The sequence below is a fragment of the Anolis carolinensis genome, chromosome 3 (genome assembly GCF_035594765.1).
Source record: "Anolis carolinensis isolate JA03-04 chromosome 3, rAnoCar3.1.pri, whole genome shotgun sequence".
Lineage (NCBI taxonomy): Eukaryota > Metazoa > Chordata > Lepidosauria > Squamata > Dactyloidae > Anolis > Anolis carolinensis.
The window spans coordinates 172608990-172631826 of NC_085843.1; the positions used below are offsets into that span (position 1 = coordinate 172608990).

The 22837-nt window shown below is 37.6% G+C and overlaps 1 protein-coding gene across 2 annotated transcripts in view; it reads right to left on the reverse strand.

Moving 5' to 3' along the window:
• Window positions 1-22837, reverse strand: part of cdhr1 (cadherin related family member 1) — an 80198-nt gene that overhangs the window by 8951 nt on the left and 48410 nt on the right. For both annotated transcript variants that reach the window (XM_008114451.3, XM_062975817.1), the window contains exons 11-16: window positions 19574-19777; window positions 16086-16238; window positions 11724-11888; window positions 7841-7908; window positions 2518-2746; window positions 335-589 (exon numbers count right to left, since the gene is read on the reverse strand). In XM_008114451.3, coding sequence (XP_008112658.3) covers window positions 335-589; window positions 2518-2746; window positions 7841-7908; window positions 11724-11888; window positions 16086-16238; window positions 19574-19777 — 1074 coding nt within the window. The remainder of the gene's footprint in view (window positions 1-334; window positions 590-2517; window positions 2747-7840; window positions 7909-11723; window positions 11889-16085; window positions 16239-19573; window positions 19778-22837) is intronic.

The window sequence follows — 22837 nt, forward strand, 5'->3', positions numbered from 1 at the left end:
CCATAAATGGTACTGGGATAAACTGACTATGGAAAGAACCAAGAAGATACAGTCTCTCTATCTAGTTCCTGATGCAGATCATCAACCACAGGGACCAAGGCATTGTGAATCCTCAAATCCATTCAGAAGTAAATCTAGTTACTAGACCCTAGTAATATTACATCATTGCATGGAGACAAAACTATTTGCTTCCCAGTTGAAAATACTCCCATCTTCCTTTTCAACCAGGACTCAATATACTGAATATAATCTCTTTGGTGCATTACTAACTGTGTTTTGTTTTTCAGGCAAAAAACTTGCTCTCACATTTTCCCCTAGTGTGCTGTCTGCTTACCTCTTCTGTGATATCAATCTTCAGGACAGCCGTAGTACTAAATGAAGGAGAGCCACGATCTTTGGCTTGAACTACCACTGACCATATGCAATCTTTGTTATTGGTGATGTTATGAATGATGTCCAAGGATCTTATGTAGGATTTCAGCTTTATTTCCCCAGTGTTTTGGTCTATATCAAACACATTGGCTGGATCTGCTTGCATAATGGAATAATCAACTATGTTATTGGGTTCTTCTGCATCTTGGTCTATTGCCTATGTTTTTGTGAGGAGTGAGAAGAAACAAAGAGAAAATGTTAATGAATGTCAATTTATCTTAACATGGTCAAGCAAAAGAATTCATCTGATAGTTATGAAATACAAAACAAACCACCTAGTTTATGTTCAAGGTTTTTAAAAAAATTCATTTCTAAAATGGTTTTTTGATGAGAATTTGGTGGTGGTGGGGAAATAGAGGCATATTTTAACATTTCCCTGGGTAGAATAAACATTTTTAAAAAATGTTTTGAGAAATTGTGCAATACTGGAATACACACACACACATAGACTGAAGAAATGGATTTGTTTTTAGAAAGCAGAAAGGAATCAGAGAATTCATTTTGAAAAGCCAAAGCCAGCAATTAAAGACTGGTGTCAGCAACTCACATAACCATTCTATCCTATTCTATCCTATCTTATTCGATGCACTCCTTTTGGCTTTACACAAATCTATCATTTACCACATAAGCATATCAACATCAACATAGCCAAAATAGCATTTCTGATTAACATGTAATGGCGTGTACAATTTTAAAGTTTGTTCTGATAATCCAGCATTTATACTATGCTTCCCACCTATTTAGCCTGAATCACTTCGTGAGACAGTAATTGTCAGAAAAGCCAGATAAAATAAAGCAAATAAACAGAATAGCAGAGGACATTGGGTGGTAGGAAGACTTCAGTTTTCTCTGTCCTCCAAATTTTCATCCCATTTCTTTGAACTATACCTCCCTGAAAATATTTCACTGGCTCTGTTTATCTGTTTTCCTCTCACTTCCATGTCCCCTAAGAGCGCTCTGTTTTCCCTAAAGCACTGCTCTGCCTTTGTGCTTTTCCAGTTAAAAAAGTGTGAGTTTTCATGATAAAGCTCCTTGGGTTTTTCTATTTTCTCCTGGCTTTTATCACCTCTTCATTTACCTGCCCTGTCTTCTGAGGGGCTATTTCTGACTATTTCGTGTATTGGCCTTAGAGCTTTTCAAGGGCTTTTAAAACTATGACATGGTTTGTTGAGGTGACTCTATGGTTTGAAGGGCAAGATTTCTCCTCTCAAAGTTCTTTTTCAAAAAATTAGAAATAGTTGTAGTATAAAGTGCTATTTCACTACAGTGACTATAGCACTATAACTCTAAGAAATAAAGTTAAAAGAAAGGAAAAGAAGTCACAGGGATTTTTTTGTTCTGGTTGGTATTGGAACTACAAATTCTAATACCCCATAGCAGGCCCGTAGCCAGGATTTTGATTCGGGAGGGGCTGGGATTTTGGTTCGGGGGGGGGGGGGGGAGGGAGCTGAGTCTGGGTGAGAGAGGATCTACCCTAGAAAACCTTTTGTATCATTATCCCAATACCCCCATGCATATGGGACATATTGAGCATGGTGATCATGAATAAACATAACAGTTTAAATAATAAATGTAAGGCCTTCTCGCAGACCACCCTGAGAATTTCAGGGGGGGCTGAAGCCCCTCAATCCCCCCCCCCCCCCCGGCTACATGCCTGCCCCATAGACAGTGAGAATAAAATGTGGCACCCTAAATTAGGAGTTGCCAAAGGAGCTGGATATTTTTAAAAAAACCCAAAGAACTACAATAAAAATATCGCACCCTGAATTGGAGGGACCCTCTGTCTAGCTCTGTCTTTCCATTTCAATGTTTGTCCACCAGTGCCCTTTTTATCTCCCTTTCTTCCTCCTCAAATGCAGGTTTCAGTCTTTCTATGGACATCTTCCCTTGATATTTCAACAAAAACATACACGACTTTTGCTCCTTGGTTTCTCCAAAGCAGAATAAAATAATGAAAGAAGTTAATAACCATACTGACAAGTTCACATGTTATTATTATGAAACATGACTTCACAATGAAATTATCATAATGACTCACGCCAGCACATACACTCAAGTATATAAGTATTGTGGATCATAACGCACCTCTACTTTCACTGGTGATCCAATTATCATTGTTTTTTCCTGGATGTTTTCATTGAACTCTGGGGAGTGGTCATTGACATCAAGTATAGTAATAAAGACTTCTGCTAAGCTGTACTTCCCTTCGGTATCTTCTGCCTTCACATAAAAGTTATATTTGGAAGCGACTTCTGCATCTAATGTAGCCCATGGCTGGGTGTAGATAATTCCAGTAGATGGATGGATCAGAAATCTGGAAAACAATACATAAAGGATTAATATCATCCACTACAGAGAAGAGAGTAAAAAGAAGGAAAAATTCTTTGTCCAGATGGATAATTTTCAGAGCAAATTCTCCCACTTACTGCTACATTGGCTCTATTCCCAATAATGCATGAATAGTTGGAAAGTATTTGTTAATTGGTTTATTTACAAATCGTATTAGCCCATTCTCTATAAGACACACAGTAAAACAGAATTAATTAATGGAATGCATCTGTTCAAAACAACATTTGATATTGACAGCAATAAAATACTCATCTTAAAATCAATCTCAACTCAACTACCCTCATTTTCAGAAACTATTCATAACACATTAAAATTCAGGTAAAAACGTACATTGCTGGAGTCTGAATTAATTCCTTTGGAAAACAAACTCTGCAGAAGCAATACCAGGATTTAGGATTGTACATCTTTGGCCCTTCTGGATTTGCTGTGTATGTTGTTGCTGTTGTTATATCATTTGTGTTATTTTATTAAGATGAACTTGCAAGTAAGTAAAATCCATAATGACCTGCCTGCCAGTCTTGAACCTTATATCTCAACTTTCTTAAAAACTGCTCCAAAGTCCCTGTCCAGCTCACTCACTGTTATAGAAAACCTAGCATTTATTCACAACCTGATCACCAATTGCTTAAGGCAGTAGTTCTCAACCTCTGTATGTACTAGAATAACTCCCAGAAGCCTCATCTAGCATGACCAATGGTCAGGGATTCTGGAAAACTAAGTAAAAAATATCAGGAGGTACAAAAGTTGAGAACCGTTGGCTTAAGGGGTGCACAGCATTGTATCTAAAGGCAAGAGCAGCTTTAAATCCAAATCCACGCTAGTCAATACAGCAAAATTCAATGCAACATTGATATGTTTAGCTGTAATGCTAAGTATTATACACATTCTCTAGGGCCTCTTTGTCTGGCAAAGAAATGCAAGTGGGGAAGATTTATTGTCTGTCATTTCAAATTTCATATTTCTAATCCACTTTGGTTATATTTCCTGTTAACAGTTTTTGTGTAAGCGGATGGCACAATCTAATAGTTTTCCTTTCACTGCACTGAAAGAAAAAAGAACTGCACAGTTGTGGTGTGTGTGTCTGTCTATATATCTATCCTCTCTGTGTGTGTATATATTAGATAAACACATGTACAGGGAGAGAGAAGAAAAGAGAGAGAAATTCAGTCATGCCCTAAATAAAGACTGAGACATTCATAATGCCAGCATAGCAAACATGATGCACACAATATTTGGCAGTTTTGTTAGTTTTATTGAACAGTTTATCAGCTCTCATTTAGAACTTCAAGGGGAGAAGACTTTATTTTCTTTTGATGCTCAAGCTGATGCAAGAGAACAATTCTCTAGTATGTTTGGAGTGTCCTGTACTAGATATGATGGAATTTTTAAAGTAAAATGCTTGTAATATTGAATCCTTATCCTTTCCAATACATGCAAAAAGGAGAAGGGGTAGAGGGAGAATGCATTTACCCTTACTCAAATAATCCAAAGCATTATTATCCTTCCCAAACAAATACAGATTGTGGGGGGATGCATCTTGTCGTTGTTTCACTCGTTCAGTCATTTTCGACTCTTCGTGACCTCATGGACCAGTCCACGCCAGAGCTCCCTGTCGGCCGTTGCCGCCCCCAGTTCCTTCAAGGTCGAGCCAGTAACTTCAAGGATACCATCCATCCATCTTGCCCTTGGTCGGCCTCTCTTCCTTTTTCCTTCCATTTTCCCCAGCATCTTGATCTTTCCTGTCTTCTCATGATGTGGCCAAAATACTTCAACTTTTCCTCTACACTTACCCAAATAATCTCAAGTATTGTGGCCCAGAGCTGCCCCAATGCAGCAAGAAAGCATTCCTGGAATCCTTTTGGTGTCCTGATGGCTGGCCCAGCTGAGAGTGCATTGTGGCCACCACCACTATCTGTGCACTGGCCAAAAGCACCTCTTACAGACTTCATTAAAAATTATGTCACCAGCAAGCCTCTGTAAGGACCTGCTTCTGGCCAGCTACATGGAACATAGGTATTGGGTTGGATCCAGCCAGACTAAACTGTCCACACTTCAAAAACACTAAGATCACTCCAGAGCTTCCTGGAAGCTTCAACTGTACATGATACGGACTTCATGCAGCACTCGCAAGGTGAGTCTTTGCCTCTCCAGAAAAGAAGAAAAAAGTATGTGAGAGTTCCAGTTTTTGTTCCTGTACAAATTGATTTTCTTTTTGAGCTCCACATGATATTTTCCTCATTCCAAAGAATGATAGAACTATCTGCATTGCTAAGGATGTCAGAGTAATTTATGCAGCGCAGCAGCAGTTGGATGGAGTCAGTGGAACGCAGAACAAAGAGACATCAGAGATGTTGGTAAAACTATATACAAGTTTTACTGTAAGCAGTAATAATCAAGACAAACAGGCATGCAAACAATTGACACAGGACTTAACACCTAGGCAGGCAGCACTCAACTCAACACAGAACTGAACAAATCAGATCAGCAATGCACACACACTTGTGTCTGGACACTCCCAAGTTCAAGCCACACATCAAGGTCATCACAGCTTCTTAGTAATTAATTAACTCTTTCCAGATTATAATACACTCTGGATGATGCAATCAGTATGCAATACAGGCAAGACACAAATTTCATTTAAATACTATCAATACACAAATCCCACATTAACAAAGGATTCCTCCCACTCTCTAGGGACCTCATCAGATAGGTAAAATTGCCCATCCTACAATAGTTCACCCTCACTTCGGGCATGGAGGCTGCCAGATCCTGTCACATGACATCAACCTACTTCTGGCCAGGCTCTGCCTGAATTGATGGCAAATTGTCATAAATAGTTGTGCCGGCAACATGGGAGACTTCTCGTATTGCATAGAGAACAATGGAGGGAAGCTGGGTGATGATGCTTTCCCCAGTGGAATGAGATAGGGGTGATGTGGGTAATGCAGGGCATGGGGTGATGGCTTCCCCACTCTCCACTGAATTCACCACAATCCATGGCGAATCCCCCTGCTATAACCCGCATCAGTGGCCTCAATGTGATCATGTCCTAGGTCAGTTTAATCTCACTATAACATTAAATGACAAGTACGTCTCTATGGCTGTCTGTGTTAAGTAACTAACCCAGTTAGATGCATTTGAAAGGTACCATATAAACTCTGATTGAAAGGTAGAGAGTTGTTCGTTGTTTAAACTTGGAGTGGAGAAACAGATTTTAGCTCCTACTGAACCATCATCCTCTCTTAGCCTGACTTATATCACAGGGTTGCTGTGATAGCGCAATGGGGAAGTTAAAAATGCAGTTGAAGAAAAACTAGCTAAGAAATCACTCTAAATGATTTGGGGTGGTGAGAAAATTGTTTTGGCATGACCATGAATAGTAATGGCAAAATATTAGATTCTTCTTCTACAGTTACAATACCAAGCTTCTAGGGATGTGCAATTCATGCTGAGCAAAATTCTTTCTAGTCAATTATTTCAGTAAAAGTGGGGAAGATAATGAGTCGCTGTTCTCACTTTTCATTTGTCAGTGTCCACAACTGGTTCATAGTCCTGATTTTAGCAGTGTCCCTAGTTACTTGTTTGCAAAAGCAAAAGGGATAAATGATGATGTGTGGGAGCTGAAAATAACTGAGAGCCTCCCAATAAGAATTCTGCCTTCCAGGGAGACCTAGATGATCAAAAGGCATCAGATCATGTCTGATTTTGATAGCTAAGCAGGGCTATCTCTGGCAAGTACTTGGTGGGACACTACTAATGAAAAAGCTATATTTCAGAGGAAGTAATTGGCAAATTGCCTCTGAGTATTCCCTCCCTAAGAAAATTCTACAAAATTCATGGGGTTACCATAAGTCAACAGGTGACTTGAAGGCACAGGCACACACAAGCACACATAAAGCATTTGCCTTCAGTCCCTGCATTGGAAGAACTTAAAATATCAATCAAACATTTTGAAATACAGTTTAGGCAGCTAAAGAAAATGAAGTTTCTAAGGAAATTCAAAAAATACAATAAAAAGTAGTGCTTAAAATAGAGCCCTGTTAACTAGCAACCAGCATACATTCCCTTTAAGAAATAAATATTTCTTACATCATTTCTACCCCACCCTTCTCACCCCTCAGGGTGGTTTACAACATGAACATATTTATATCATGTTTAAAAATCCATTTAAATTAAAAACCTAGATTAAAATTGAGAGCTTACATTTATTTTATTTATTTCCAGTATTTATATTCCGCCCTTCTTTCTCACCCCGAAGGGGACTCAGGGTGGATCACATTATATACATATAGGGCAAACATTCAATGCCCATAAACACATCGAACCAAAACAGAGACAGAGACAAACGCAGAGGCAACTTAACCTTCTCCTGAGGGGATGTTTGATTCTGGCCACAGGGGGGAGCAGCTGCTTCATCTTTCACTCTGACGGCACTTCCTCATTCCAATGTCGTAAATTAGTTAAACTTGCCTCCCCACTTTTTTTATAAGTGGTACCTTATTTCCTACTTGATAGATGCAACTATCTTTCGGGTTGCTAGGTCAGCAACAAGCAGGGGCTATATTTTTTTAATTTTTAATTGACGGGTGCTCACCCTGCCACGGGCTGGCCTCGAACTCATGAGAGCATGGTCAGAGTGATTTATTAAAAAACCTACATAGTTATACATATAAATATACATTCAGGCGTGTTTCAAGTCCAAGTGGGGCAATCAGTGAGTCGTATAATTATCGTATCTTATTTCTACTGCTACTCTTGTTCAAAGGCCTGGTCCCATAACCACATTTTCGTTCTTTTTTGGAAAGACAGGAGGGAGGGAGTCTGTCTAATTTCATTTGGGAGGGCGTTCCATAGACGGGGGGGGGGGCACCACTGAAAAGGCCCTGTCCCTTGTCCCCGCCAGCTGCACCTGTGAATACTGTGTTTGAACTGGATGCATGAGAGCACTACCTTGATTCTTGTACTTTGCCTAAGACTTCTCAAAAGGATCCAAACTTGTTATATAAAAAAATAATTAAGCAAGATATCTATCTATCTATCATCTATCTATAATACTTACAGATCTGCTCCTGTTCCATATATAGAATATTTCGTTTCACCCCAAAGTCCTGAATCCGGGTCTGTAGCCTTAAACATAGAAAGGAAGGAGGGATCTGATAAAAATGGAAATGAATTCAACTTTCATATATCATGTAGGAACAGCTGCACTGAGGATGGAACTACAATGTACATGGGAAACAGTGGCAGCTCCCAGGGAAAAAATCATTCTTATGGTCATTCACTCATTCCACAGATTTGTCATCTTTTTAGTTAGGATCCAATGTGGCTGACAAAGCTAATAGCACTGCCTGAGAGCCCACATTAGGGACATTCACTGATTTGTTGTGTGGCGCTAGTGAGCAAGATGTGACCAGCAGGCAACAGTGCAATTCAGAGTTGAGTCAGGACTCAGTAGGGAATCCTACTTCTGATCTTCACATCATTGCTTGCTGGTGGTAGACTGTTGCAGAATGCTACATAGATCTTCATACAGTGCCTCCTTCCCCATTGCCACAGAACTCCATCCTTCAAGGACGGCTGATTGGCTTTTAAGATAGCATTTTCAGTTGCATTTGTGATCATCGAAATGATCCCACAACCATGAATCTACACAGGAAACAGCTACATGGCTATAAATCTAAGAACTTCATAACTTTTTAAAAAAACAACCCTAAAAATAAATAAATATAAATGTGAATATATTTTATTAAATTTAATTAATGTTTAATAAAAAATAAAATAGAAAAAACCCCACACACCACTTCACTTTATAGTTATGAAAAAATTACAGAGACAAACAAATTGACTAAATGAATAAAAAAAGATAATGGAAAAGTTCAAAGAATAATGGGGGCCAAAATAAATTTTGGCTTTAATAGTTATGAAAAAGCATATATAAGTAGTAGTAACAGACAACTTAGTCAAAATAATAGAATTTAGATATTCATTTATATTATAATGTAAATGAGAAAAATACAGTGGATATTATACAACTGCAAACTGTAGATTCTCTTGCTACTTAGTTATGTAGCTATAGTAGAATTACTTATTTTAGTGGTTTAGTAAATATGCATGTTAATATATTCTTGTTCTATATTTTATTTTTGGATTGGAGATTATTTATGTATTGCTATATGCATTGAACTTTATATGTGGTTTTATAAAATCAACTGCATTATAATAACATTGGGTTGTTGTGTGTATACCTCACAACCTATGAGGATGCCTGCCATAGATGTGGGTGAAACGTCAGGAGAGAATACTTCTGGAACATGGCCATACAGCCCGGAAAGCACTGTGATTCCAGCCATGAAAGCGTTCGACAACACATATAATAAAATTATTTTTCAAGAGTTAAAAATAGTGCAACATAAAAGTCTCCCTGCAGGCAGTTACTCATTAAAAGCTAGTTGAATAGAAAGGATCTTGGCTGGTCAGTGAAAGGAGATTAGTAAAAGGACCAGGTTAGCCTTCTGTTTGAAAAAGCTTTATATGGTCAGTGAAATAATAATAATAATAATAATAATAATCATAATCATAATCATAATAATAATAAACAACTTTATTTTTATATCCCGCCCCATCTCCCCGAAGGGACTCGGGGCAGCTCACAACAGGGACAAGCCCAAAAAAACGACACAACATATTTGATAAAAACTTAAAACATTTCAACGATACACAAAATAAAATAATGGACAATACATTAAAATCCAAGCAGATAAAATCAAAGTAATTAAAAACAAACCAGTGGGGACAGGTTTCATAAAGTGCTGTATCATGGAAATGAGTAACAGTGATAAAGTGCCATTGCCAGTGTAGATTCATATAACACAGTTCAATGCAGCTAAACTGCATTGTATGATTCTACATCAGTGGTTCTCAACGTGGGGTCCCAGGTGTTGTTTTTTTTGGCCTACAACTCCCAGAAATCCCAGCCAGTTTACCAGCTGTTAGGATTTCTGGGAGTTGAACGCCAAAAACATCTGGGGACCTCAGGTTGAGAACCACTGTTCTACATTGATCATATAAAATAGTTTCAAATTGCATATGTGTAGATGGGGCAAGAGTTTCGCAGGGTGGAAGAGGAGACTATAGCATCTGAGATGTGTGAAACATTAAAATATGTCTCAGGATCAAGTTCCAGGAACGACTTGGGCTCAAAACAAACCATAGAAATAGATGAAATTTTCCACCAAAACTCTCTGAATCTGCAGCATAAACTTGTCTGACCACTTGATGGCTCTCTTCACTTAGGATACAGGTGTCTTTAGACTAAGGATTGCATACATAGGAAATGTTCCTCGATCCATTTATACTGTCTATTAACAAAATATCTAGGCATTATGGAGATTGGGAAATTAGAAAATAAAGACGATTTCTGAAAATCAAGATCTTGCTCTTTACCATCTATGTACAGCTGCTGTTTTCAATTGTTATATGATATTCTAGTTTAACAATATATGAAACAAAGAAAGCATGTAGTGCAGAAGAGGAGAAATCTATATTAAATAGATACATTGTCTTTGCATATACGGAATTTAGATGACCACAAGCAAAGAATTCTGGGAACTGCAATTTGGTGAAGTACAGAGACCTTTTAAAATGATTAGAATTTTATTGGCTAGTAACAACTAGAGCAAACCAAATGAATCAGTGTTTGAGTGATGAGTCAATACAACTCAATCCAATTGATTGAAGGCTGTACTCTAGTTGGGACTAATAATAGGATTTAGGCCACTATTATTAGGGTGCATTAGTTCCTTCCAACCACAAAAAGACAAACGATGCCAGCTGAAAATCTGTATTGCTTTTGGTAACATGGACATTACTAAAAAGGTCACAGAATAGCGATAATTAGATGTGCCACTTAGCCATACTGTCATAAAGTCAAACTATTGTGCTCCTAACTGTCATACTGAATATGCTTTGCAATCGGGACTTTTGTATAAAGGAGTTTCCACTTTAAGATAATTATGTGGGAAATATTTTGTGGAAAATATTACACATATCTGTTATTCTCCTTGCACAATAATCTCTTTTCTTGTTTCAGAATGTAAAGGAAACTGCTGGAGGAAATTCAGTGGCCTGCACCATTTCAAGTGGTAGTTCTGTACTATTTTCTCAGGGTGAGTCTATTTCAGATCAGATGTATATTTTAGCAATTTAACCAATGCATTTCAACTTGTCACATAAATTCCAGACTTCATTTCACCGCAGCAGATCTTCTGATTAATTTAAATTTAATCTTAATATTCATTTTAGTTTGATTTTATATTTAGAATAATGTCAGACTCTACTGTCAATGCATGACAACATAGTGTTTTTGTGATTTTTCAGAGGAATTTACTGGGATATATTTAAAACAATTTAGGAAATAACTACTGAGAATGTACATCTTTGTAACTTTTGTTCTTGAAAGCAAGAATGAACAAGTTTATCTCTTTTCTCATTTCTACAAGAAAGTTGTTGAAAACTGCACAGGTTTCAAAGATTATTTGTCATCTGGGAATTGTTCTCTGCAAAAACATACATGTGGGATTTTGCGCAGAAAATTGATTTTTATGTGTACAGAAATTACATTTCCTATGCTGGAAATTCATTTTTCCTTGCTGAAATTTTATTAAATGTCTATTAAAAGTCATATCTGTTGGCAAGCAGTGGTCGGAGCTCCTCCAGCCAGCAGCAGCCTGCTCTGGCACCAGTACTGTTACTATTCAAAAATCCATTATTTTTGTGTGTAGAATAAGTCAAAATTTGATTTTTCATCTTTCGGTGATTCTTTTCTTCAGAATTTCCTGACATTTTAAATATTTATTTTTCCAAACATTCTTTTAAATAAATATTGAGATAGTAATGAATTCAGTTAATAAACCAGAGTATGAATCTCATGGAATAAAACTTACTGTTACAGCCACTACATTGGATCCACCAGGAGAATTCTCTGGAATTCTAGCGATGTAGTAATCAGAGGAAAATTTGGGGACATTATCATTAGTATCCAAAAGACGGATCACAATATCAGCTGTGGAACTAAACTTCTCAGGTGTGTTGACTTCTATTGCAAGAAGCTAGGGAGGTAATTGGAGAATTACCATTATGAGAGTTAGAAAAAGAGGAAGAAAAATCACATAGTATCTTATTTTTTAAACCACTGGAATCTAATTTGAAATTAGCAAAGAACAAGAAAAGACTCGACAAACCTCACATAGAATCAAAATAAAGTGGTAACCTTCAAAAGGTTAGCAAAACTGATAAAGAAATAGGAAGTTAATCTGCTAAAATCTGCAAATAAACACCTTAGCCACATTCCTATTGTATATTTCTTGAGTTGCTAATGTTGGTGATTGTTAGCTACTCAAAAGTTTCAACACATTCAAAATCTATTGAGTGGAATTAGACAACTCCAACATTTCTAGGCATTGGTTAGCCAAACTTCTGATAGCAATAGTGACAAACAACTGGATGCCACCAGATTATGATGGAACAGTTGCATCATCAGAACATTTTGCCAAATAAGGATATTATGTGATAACTGGGCACAGCATTAAAAGAGGAAGAGAGGGCAAGGAGTTGATTATGTTACACACCATACCAGAACAGAAAAATGACATTAAGATATATCAAGCTAGAGGGACAAGTACAGAAAGATGATGAGAATGATATTAGTTTATCCTCATGTCTACTTGGTTGATTCCTTACTATGCCAAGCCATCTCCACCTCTGTACTATTTGAATATTTGATCACTCTACAGTGGTTTAAATTTAAGGCTTTATGAGACTGTTTGTTTAGTCATGAGGATTAATGAATATTCTTGGGCCACTTAATATTAAACAACCCACATGGCAGGACTCTTGAGAGGACAAAACGTGGAAACTTTTATATTCGCCTCCTACTGTGAATAGAGATAAGGTGATAAATTTAATGTAGTATATAAAGAACAGTATTTATGAAGATATTTGGGTTGAGAAAGCACATCCTTGGCTTTGGTTACCCATTGTTCCAATTTCTAGCTTAGGAAAGAAATTCTTCTTGATTAGAGTAGAGATTAGAAATTCATTCTGGGATACTTTTTTCTTTTACAATGTATAACATAACTCAAAGTTTTAGGGTGATTTTTTAAACTAAAATTTCTAGATTTATATAGGGAACAATTATTTTCAGTTATGAGCTTTAGACATTTTTGTTTCCTAAAAAGCAAAACAGTGAAAGGCTAAGGTTTTCATAAAACTGTAGTTGTTACTATTGTTGTTTTTCCAAAGGCATTCCTCACAAAATAGTATATATACTGGTACCTGTATATAAGTGAACTTTATGTATAAGTTGAGGGCAGATTTTGAGGTCAAAATATGGCTTTTGATATGATCTGTGGATATGTCAAGGGTCAGACCATGGAGAAGGGGCTGACCCTTGACCGCAAACCCTTTTCCTATTGAGGCATTCAAAATCTCCAGAAGCTACACCACAGTAGAAATAGTAGAGGAGTTGATGCTTCTTTTTTGGTTCTTCCAGGACAGTCTAAAATCTTGCCTTTACCACTGTACCCAGAAAAGATGAATGGTTCTTTTATTTATAATAGTGAAGATATTTACATTGACTCATGGATGAGTCTACTTAGGGGTGTTTTTTTTATCAATTCCCTGGCAAAATCTTTGCATGGACAGTTGGACACTGCTTTCAAAAACAGTTCAAAGGCTATGGATTGCCCAGTTCCTGATAGATATGGTTGCTTCCAAGTATCTTCCAGTGTACTTGAAAACCTTCAGAAGACTCAAAAAATGTGATGTAAAGGTAAACTTAAAAAAATTAACTTTCTTGGACAACAATTTTGGCTTGACCTACAACATATTCAGCCAGAAGAATTCTGAGAATTATAATCCAAAAATATTTTCCTTACTCTGCTTAAAAAAGAGTAAGAACAAAGATAATCAAAGGATGATTGTGGCAGTGTTGTGAAGTAGGGGTTATCAAATAGCCTGAAAGGTGGCCAGAAACTGCTTACTGAATGGGTAGATATGAGCAGAATTGATCATCGGCATTTAAAATCTGCACCTCAAAGGTCAAGGCTGAAATAATACTTTTGGCTCTTATCAAACAGGAATGAGATTTGGTTATGAGAAACCACTAGAAAAAAAAGCTGTTCACTATTCTTGTAATTTAGAATAGTCAGATATTAGAGATAGGCTTTTAAAAGGCAATCTAAAATTATATACCTCTCAGCTGAGAACTACAAACCAGCCGACAAATAGCTATAAATCCCCTCCTCTCTCTCTCTCTCTCTCTCTCTCTCTCTCTCTCTATTTTTAAAATCCATATATTTATGTAAAATTACATTTGAAAATCTGACCCCCAAATAGAGCCAGTGAAGATTTCATTGCTTGCATCTGTGAAATAGTGACTTTCTCTTTGACTTCCTTTCTTACTAAAACATTTTGAAGCTGTATAGTTTCTAACAAAGCCCTTTGGAGATCAAATTCAGATAATAGTAATAACAGTTTTGCCTAAGACAGAGTGTGAAATTTCATAAGTAAAAAGAAACACACACTTTTCTTTTTTTTAATTACTTACTTCAGTGTTTACAGCAGCCCTGTTAATCATGCTGAATTCTATTAGTATTCATGAAGCCACACCATGTAATTTCTTCACTATGCATACTTGGGCAAGGCTTCATAACCTTTTGCGCTGTTTCTAGTTTTAGTAGGAATAATTATGTTTTTCATTCCAGTTTACACCTGCTTAAGCTAAACCAAATGAATGTATGAAGCTAAGGACATGAGGGGTTCAAAAGAAGTCTAGAATAGTTGATCCCTGTCCTTTAACAGTAGACTGAAATATGCATAAAATCATAGGTACATAGAAGCTTAAAGCTGGAAGTGACCAGAAGAACCATCTAGTCCAGTGGTTCTCAACCTGTGGGTCCTCAGGTGTTTTGGCCTACAACTCCCAGAAATCCCAGTCAGTCGACCAGCTGTTAGGATCTCTGGGAGTTAAAAGCCAAAACATTTGGGGACCCACAGGTTGAGATCCACTGATCTAGTCCAACAATCTGCCATGCAGGAATACACAACCAAAGCTCTCCTGAAAGATGGTGTAAAGGTTTCTGAAGAAAGAGAATCCACTACTCTCTGAGGAAGTCTATTTTATTGAACCGTTCTTAAAGTAAGCAAATACTTCCTAATGTTTAGGTGGAATCTCTTCCCTTGTATTTCAAGCTATTAATTTGAATCATACAATCTCATCATATGGGCTAATTTGCACGTTGTATGCCGCTTGATCTCCTCTTTTGTGACAGAGTCCATTACACAATGTAAATTTACTTCCAGCAGGGCTTTGTGGCAAAAGGGAGAGCAAGAGTGTACACTACCATTGCAGCAACATGGGACACTTTCATGTTGCTTTTACAACAGTTGGGAGAAGACCTAGTGGTGAATGTTTCCACCTGTGGGATGGGGCCAGAGGTAAGTTGGGTGATGTGTGGTGTGGGGAGCAGGTTCTCCATGCCCCTCACAGGGACCCCATGGATTCACCATAATGCATGGTGAATCCCGACCTTATTGTAGTAAGGTCTTTACTTTCTGAAGCAGCAAAAAGCAAGCTTGCTTCATCTTCTGCCTGATATCCTTTCAGATATTTAAACATAGTTATCATGTCATTTATTTTTCTTCTTCTCCAAGCTTAACATACTCAGCTCTCTAGGTAATTCCTCATAAGGCTTGATTTCCAGATCTATAATAATCTCTGTGACTTATTCCTGATTGATTAAACATTGCAATGCAACACAGGAAACAGCTCACAAAAAGAAGTACTGTATATACTCATGTATAAGTTGAGGGTAGTTTAGAGGGTCAAAATTATGATATTTATATGATCTGTGGATAAGTCAAAGTCATTCTGCAAAGAAGGGAAAGCACCAATGCTGACTTAGAGGGGCAGTTTCCCCTGGCTGTTGCCATAATTTCCCTGCCCAGGCATTCAAAAATACTCTGGCCTTTGGTGATGCCATGACAGAGAAAGTAGTAGCAGTTGGTGCTTCTTTTAGGTTCTCCTGGAATGAACTATGCTTTTGCCTTTCCCCATTTTATTCAGAAAAGGGAATGGTTCCTTTTTATCACAGTTAAAGTATAATACTCAAAGTTGGCCCACAATAAGTTGGCCCACGGTACAATCACAGTATCTTGTTGCATTCCAGCTAGCTGAAAACAATAATCACACTACGTACATGTTTTGATCATGCTTCAACTAAAGAAGGAAAATGTAGATACAAAACCTTGAAGGCGAAAACCTGGAACTTTTCATAATCTATGGCACCAGAATCTTCCACTATTATTGTGACTTGTGCTTCATTAAGGACCGTTTGAGGGACAACCCGGAAAATACCACCAGGCCCAACAAGACGGAGATTGAATTTAGCATTTGCTCCCTGTGGAAAAATAATTGACATGGAAAAAGAAATAGTAACTTAAGACAGCACATAATAGTATTGCTGCATTTCTTAATGACAAATTTGTTAGTATGTATGTGCTTTTGTAAAGAAACTCACTTTTTACACATAATTAATTTTTCAACATATAGAGGAACAGAAAACAGTTTGTCTCTCTAGACTGTTTTGTGTTTGCCAACTCTACTCCATCTCTGTGCATGGAACGGAATGCAAGAATGGGGGCTCACTGCATGCAACTGAATGTACAGTCTGCAATCATATTCAGGAACAGTGCTGTGACATTGGTTCCCAGTTGCACAAAAGGTCTGTTCTTGTACTCAGATAGCTCTATTTAATTTGTGGAAAGAAGTACAAAAAGAGGGCCAGAAGGACTGCTTTGAATCATTGGGTCACAGATATTGGTGGAGAGAAAACTAAGAAGCTTTCTTAAGTAATCTTCTTAGCTGACAAGATAGATAAAGCTTTTATATAAATAGATTTGGCTGTTTGCCTATTTATCTAGTCACAATGGAAGAACTGCTACTATTCACTGGTTAAGGGTAGAATAATCTGGAAAGCAGACTTTGGTGCTAACTTCAGAAGGAAGTTCCTCTCTAAAAAACCATCTGCTTACCATATTATCTCTCTATCTATCTATCTATCTATCTATCTATCTATCTATCTATCTATCTATCAAAAGATATACTGCTGGCATTATAAATTGGACACAGGTGGAACTGAACAATTTAAACAGAAAAACAAGAAAATTCATGACCAGTCATCATTCACTGCACCCTCGCAGTGATGTTGTCCAGCTATATCTGCCTAGAAGATCAGGGGGCAGAGGACTCTTACAAGTAAAACAAGCAGTCACAGAAGAAGAACATGCTTTGGCAGAATATGTAAAGCAAAGTGAAGAACCTGCTTTGATTGAAATCAAAAATTAAAAGAGGCTTGTAGAGACGTAGTTGCCTTTTCTATAGCATGGCATTGGGAACACAATACAGAATATATGCTACATGTTGATGGGCTAGATTTTCTTTTCAATAATTGCAGCCCTTTCATGTGCATTAAGCCCTCAGGTTTCAACTTTTCCTCTTAAGTTAGCTCAGGTGCAAGCCAGTTCTGGTGTTTCCATAGCAACCTTTGTCATAGTTTCCATATGAATTATACTGCATTAGAAGGTCTTCGGTAAATGAGAAAGAACTCTGCTCCTTTTTGGCTCAATAAAACAGGGTTTGTGTAGAAAACATTTATCGATTTTTTGTTTTAAAATGTTCCAGTAAGACCGATTTTAAAATTCTCTAAAAGAATCAATTCAGAAGATGATTTCGTGAAAATGATATGAGAAAATATAAGTATGTTGTGCAATCAGTTAATGGAAAAGCTCAGCAATAACTAGACTTGTGTGCAGATTCAGTTTCCTTCGATACCTCCGAGAGCCCGTAACAGTAAGGGCCCTCCTGGTATGAAAAACCTGCCTGACATGAAAGTAAGAGGGAGCTGATCTCGACTCCTCCTCCCCTATTTGGCATCACAGTTGAACCTTTTTTATTTTTCTTTATTTTCCTGCTTCATTTTATTTAATGGGACTGACTGGGAGTTAGGGACCTGAGGAACAATAGGTGAGGTGCCTTTGAGGGCTTGGAGAGGGAGAGTCACCCTTTTACCTTCTTTTTCTCCTTCCCTCTCCTTTAAAAAATACTTCTGAAAGATAATATTATTAATAATAGTAATCCCAGCAAACAAAAAGAGAAGTCTATCTCTCCTCTAGAATAGAAAGTAGAAACTGCTTTAAGGAAGCAAAACCCCAAACAGAAAGGAAATTGCAGCCTTGCAGGCAAGAGAGGGGATTTTAAGGGAGTTGAGGGAGGATAGCTCCACTGAACTCCATGTCATCACTGTTCCTTCCCTGGGCCTCCTTAAAATGTATTGGAAAGCTGTGCGGCATGTTGCTGGTGCTGGGAGAGAAGAAAGCGTGCATGGGATTGTTGTATGTTTTCCAGGCTGCATGGCCATGTTCTAGAAGTATTCTCTCCTGACATTTCGCCCACATCTATGGCAGGCATCCTCAGAGGTTGTGAGGTATGGAGAAACTAAGCAACCTCACAACCTCTGAGGATGCCTGCCATAGATGGGGGCAAAATGTCAGGAGAGAATACGTCTGGAACATGGCCACACAGCCCGAAAGACATACAACAACCCTGTGATCCCGGCCATGAAAGTCTTCGACAACACATTAAGCAAGGAATGTTTATATATATCTGTGAGAACTAGTCCAGGGTGAGGGAAGAACTCTTGTCAGTTGGAGGCCAGCGTAAATGTTCCAGTTAATCTCCCTAATTTGCTTTGAATGGCTACATCTACTTTCTGCCTGGGGGCATTCTTTGTTAACTGCCCCTAGTTCCCATGTCTCAGAGTGTTGCTTCTTATTTACTGTTCTGATTTTTGAGTTTTTTAATACTGGTAGCCAGATTTTGTTCATTTTCATGGTTTCCTCTTTCTGTTGAAGTTGTCCACATGCTTGTGAATTTCAATGGCTTCTCTGTGTAGTCTGACATGATAGTTGTTGAAGTAGTCAAGCATTTCTGTGTTCTCAAATAATATACTATGTCCAGGTTGGTTCATCAGGTGCTCTACTATGGCTGATTTCTCTGGTTGAGTTAGTCTGCAGTGCCTTTCATGTTCTTTGGCTCGTGTTTGGGTGCTGCGTTTGGTGGTCCCTATGTAGACTTTGTACACAGCGCAACCTACAAAGCATCTACAGACCCACAAAGAAAATCCAACAAATGCTACAGTCAGCGAAGGACAAGAGGGATCCTCTCTCCTCTGCAGGAGTCTACCGTATACAATGCAGCTGTGGACATAGGGACCACCAAACGCAGCGCCGAAACACGAGCCAAAGAACATGAAAGGCACTGCAGACTAACTCAACCAGAGAAATCAGCCATAGCTGAGCACCTGATGAACCAACCTGGACACAGTATATTGGCTCAATAAAACAGGGTTTGTGTAGAAAACATTTATCGATTTATTGTTTTAAAATATTCCAGTAAGACCGATTTTAAAATTCTCAAGTGGTAGCAGGGGTTTTGCGCCAGTTTCACCACAGAGCTGCCCTGGAAGTAATTTTACTGAGTGTGGTGGGATCTGGTGGTCTCCTTGACAAAAGGGCAAAAACCCATCACCATCAAATTTTGGACTGTGTGAAGAGGTCCATAGACTCAACCATGGGAACAATAGCCTTAAAACTGTCCTTGGCAATAACACCAATGCTTAAAATGATAATGGATCATAGAAAATATACAAAGACAGATTGGTTATAAGGCACTGACCTGATCAGAGTCATTTACTGTAATTTTGAGACCTCTTAGGATCTCACCCTCTGGTGGATGCTCATACATTGTGAGTTCAAATCTATTCTGTAGCCCATTTTCTCCATAGAATGTTGGTGGGTGATTGTTGAGGTCAACAATTCTTATGGTTACTATGGCGAAGGCATATGCTGGTTCTTCACTTTCAGGGCTGACTTCTGAGGCCTGAAATAAGCAAGAGACAAAAGAACACAGGTTTCCCCACTTCTCAAGATAAGCATAAATTCTTGTCTTTCTTTCTCAACTCTCTCTGCTCTTTCTCCACCCCACCTCTTTTAATATGTATGTAATTTCTGCAGTGGCAAGTTGAATTACATGGCTGGGTTTCTTCCTGCTCTCAGATAATATGATCTCATCTTATATTGTAGATATTTGCTAATGTTCTCGGTTCTACAGAGTTTCCAAGATATCTCCTATAAGACTCAAGGAAAAGACAAGAAGGAGCGGGGAGAAGCCAACCAAATTTAAAGATAAATAAATAAATGATTGGTTTCTTCTTAAATGTAGAACAAAAGCATTAAGCAAAACAATGTACCGTATATACTCGAGTATAAGCCGACCCTAATATAAGCCGAGGACCTAATTTTACCACAAAAAAACTGGGAAAACATTGACTCAAGTATAAGCAGAGAGTGGTAAATTTCAGAAATAAAAATAGATATCAATAAAATTACATTAATTGAGGCATCAGTAGGTTAAATGTTTTTGAATATTTACATAAAGCTCAAATTTAAGATAAGACTGTCCAACTCTGATTAAATCATTATTCTCATCTTCTTCAATGTAAATGTACTTATGTATCATTTTAATAATAATAGAGTAAAATAATACATGTAATAATAATAATAAATACAGGAAAATAATACATGAAAAATAGAGTAAAATAATAAATGTAAAAATAATAAGATCAGAGTTAAATAATAAATGTATTAATAATAAAAATAGAGTAAAATAAATGTAATAGTAGCAACAATAATAGAGAAAAATAATAAATCTAATAATACCAATAATAATAATAATAATAATAATAATAATAATAATAATAATAATAATAGAAAAATAATAAATGTACCATATATTTTCAAGTATACGCTGACCCAAATATAAGCCAACCAGGACCCTCACCCGAGTATAAGCCGAGGGGGGCTTTTTCAGTCTTAAAAAAAGGACTGAAAAACTAGGCTTTTATTCGAGTATATACAGTACTACTTTTAATGAAGAATGTAACTTGCCTGAAGTCCCCCAGAGGATTTCTATGACTGAAGAAGGGCTTGATCCCCAGCCTCATAAAATACTAGTCTAACATTTAATGCACTTGATCATGCTGACTGTCTAAATACTAGATAAAAACCCCAAGTTTAACTTAACAGGCATGGTATTAAAAGGCATAGCAGTCTCAGTCTCTATAATTATGCAAATGGATCTTGTAGCTTCTTTGAGGCTGAGAGGAAGAGGTTTTGTAGCAAAAGATCCACTCAGAATGGAGTACTGTATGTGACATTGTGTCATGTTTCAGGAGTATCAATTGCTTTCTTATTTGACACACTTTTTCCTCAAAGCTTCCAGTAAGACCTTTGGGAAACAAAGAGTTCATGTACAATTTCAAGTTGTGTAATGAAAGAGCGAGATCTCAGGTTGGTAAAAACATTGCAGTGCTGAAAGCTGGAACTGAATTTGCCTTTTCTTCTTCTTTAAAAAAACTCCTCTCAAGGAGTTGTTCTAATCCCACCATCCAGTATGCATAGCAAAGAGAAATCTTCAGAGCACTTCTTCAACACTGAATATCAATGTTAGTAATGACAAACTAACCAATAGTTATAGATTTGGTAATAATCTACTCTAACAGCTATAGATTTAACAATCAAGGGACTCTCAGTTTAGAGATTATTATTTGCGGCAAAAAACTTACACTTTCTTCTGAAACTGAACTGATTTAGTGATTTTATGTTATATTTTTAGGCTATTGCATGTGTTTGTACAGAGTTTTTTATGTGTTTTTACTTTCTTATAAGCTTTTAAAAGGAAAGTGGTCAATACATTTCAGAAACATTATATAGAAATCATTCATACAAAAATAACCATGGCAATGAGCTGTTAAGTGCTTGTTGCAATTCCCAGTTTTATTAACTGGGCTGTTATATTTGGACAACTCTGCATAACTGCAAAATTGTCTGGTGTAAAGTATACTGCTTTGTGGATTCATTCCTTTATTTGACTCTGAACTTTATTTGCTTGTGCATACTTATAATCTTCAATAAACAGCTTGTTGCTATGTTCTGGGCTTCAGTGTGGTTTTAAGGTGCCTATGCAGCCTAGGTGTCTGACAGATTGGTGCATTCTCGTTCCAAGGCATACTGGGAAATGTAGTTTACGGCAGGGCCTTTTGCAATCTCTAACATTGGGGTCCTGGCCTTCCCAAACGACAGTTAAGATGGCTGTGATTAGCTATGCCCAGAGCACCTCCCTTATGGTAGCGCCAGCGAAGATGGGGCAAAAGGAATGAGATTTTAAAAGCAGCTTTACCAAAGTTGCTTAATAAAAAGGTAAAGGTTTTCTCCTCGCATTAAATCTAATCATGTCCGACTCTGAGGATTGGTGCTCAACTCCATTTCTAAGCCAAAAAGCCAGCATTGTCCATAGATGCCTCCTAGGTCATGTGGCTGGCATGACTGCATGGAGCACCGTTACATTCCCGCTGGAGTGGTATCTATTGATCTACTCACATTTGCATGTTTTTGAACTGCTAGATTGGCAGAAGCTGGGACTAACAGCAGGAGCTCACCCCTCTCCCTGGATTCGAACCACTGACCTTTCGGTCAACATGTTCAGCAGCTCAGTGGCTTAATCTGCTGCACCACTGGGGGCTCCTAAGTTGATGAATAGTTATAGTGAAAATTAAACTGACTTTGGGAGACACCTGAATGTTATAAAATATTGACAACAAAATTGGGTAAGTGATTCAAATTCTGAATTCCCCCCGCTTTTCCTGCATGCCTCGGAACTCACCTTCATATACCCAAATTTAACAAATCAGATACGAGTTCCGATCTAATCTGAAATTATGCACCAACTAGGAAAAGCTTTAAGAATCTCCCAAAAATCTGTGGATTGTTGAAATTTTCTTAAACTTGGCAAGCTTGCAGTCGTAAATGTGGCCTACAAGTGAGGCAAGTTTTATGATGATAGAGAAACAAGCCTTTAAAGTTTCCCCATTGGTGCCAATGG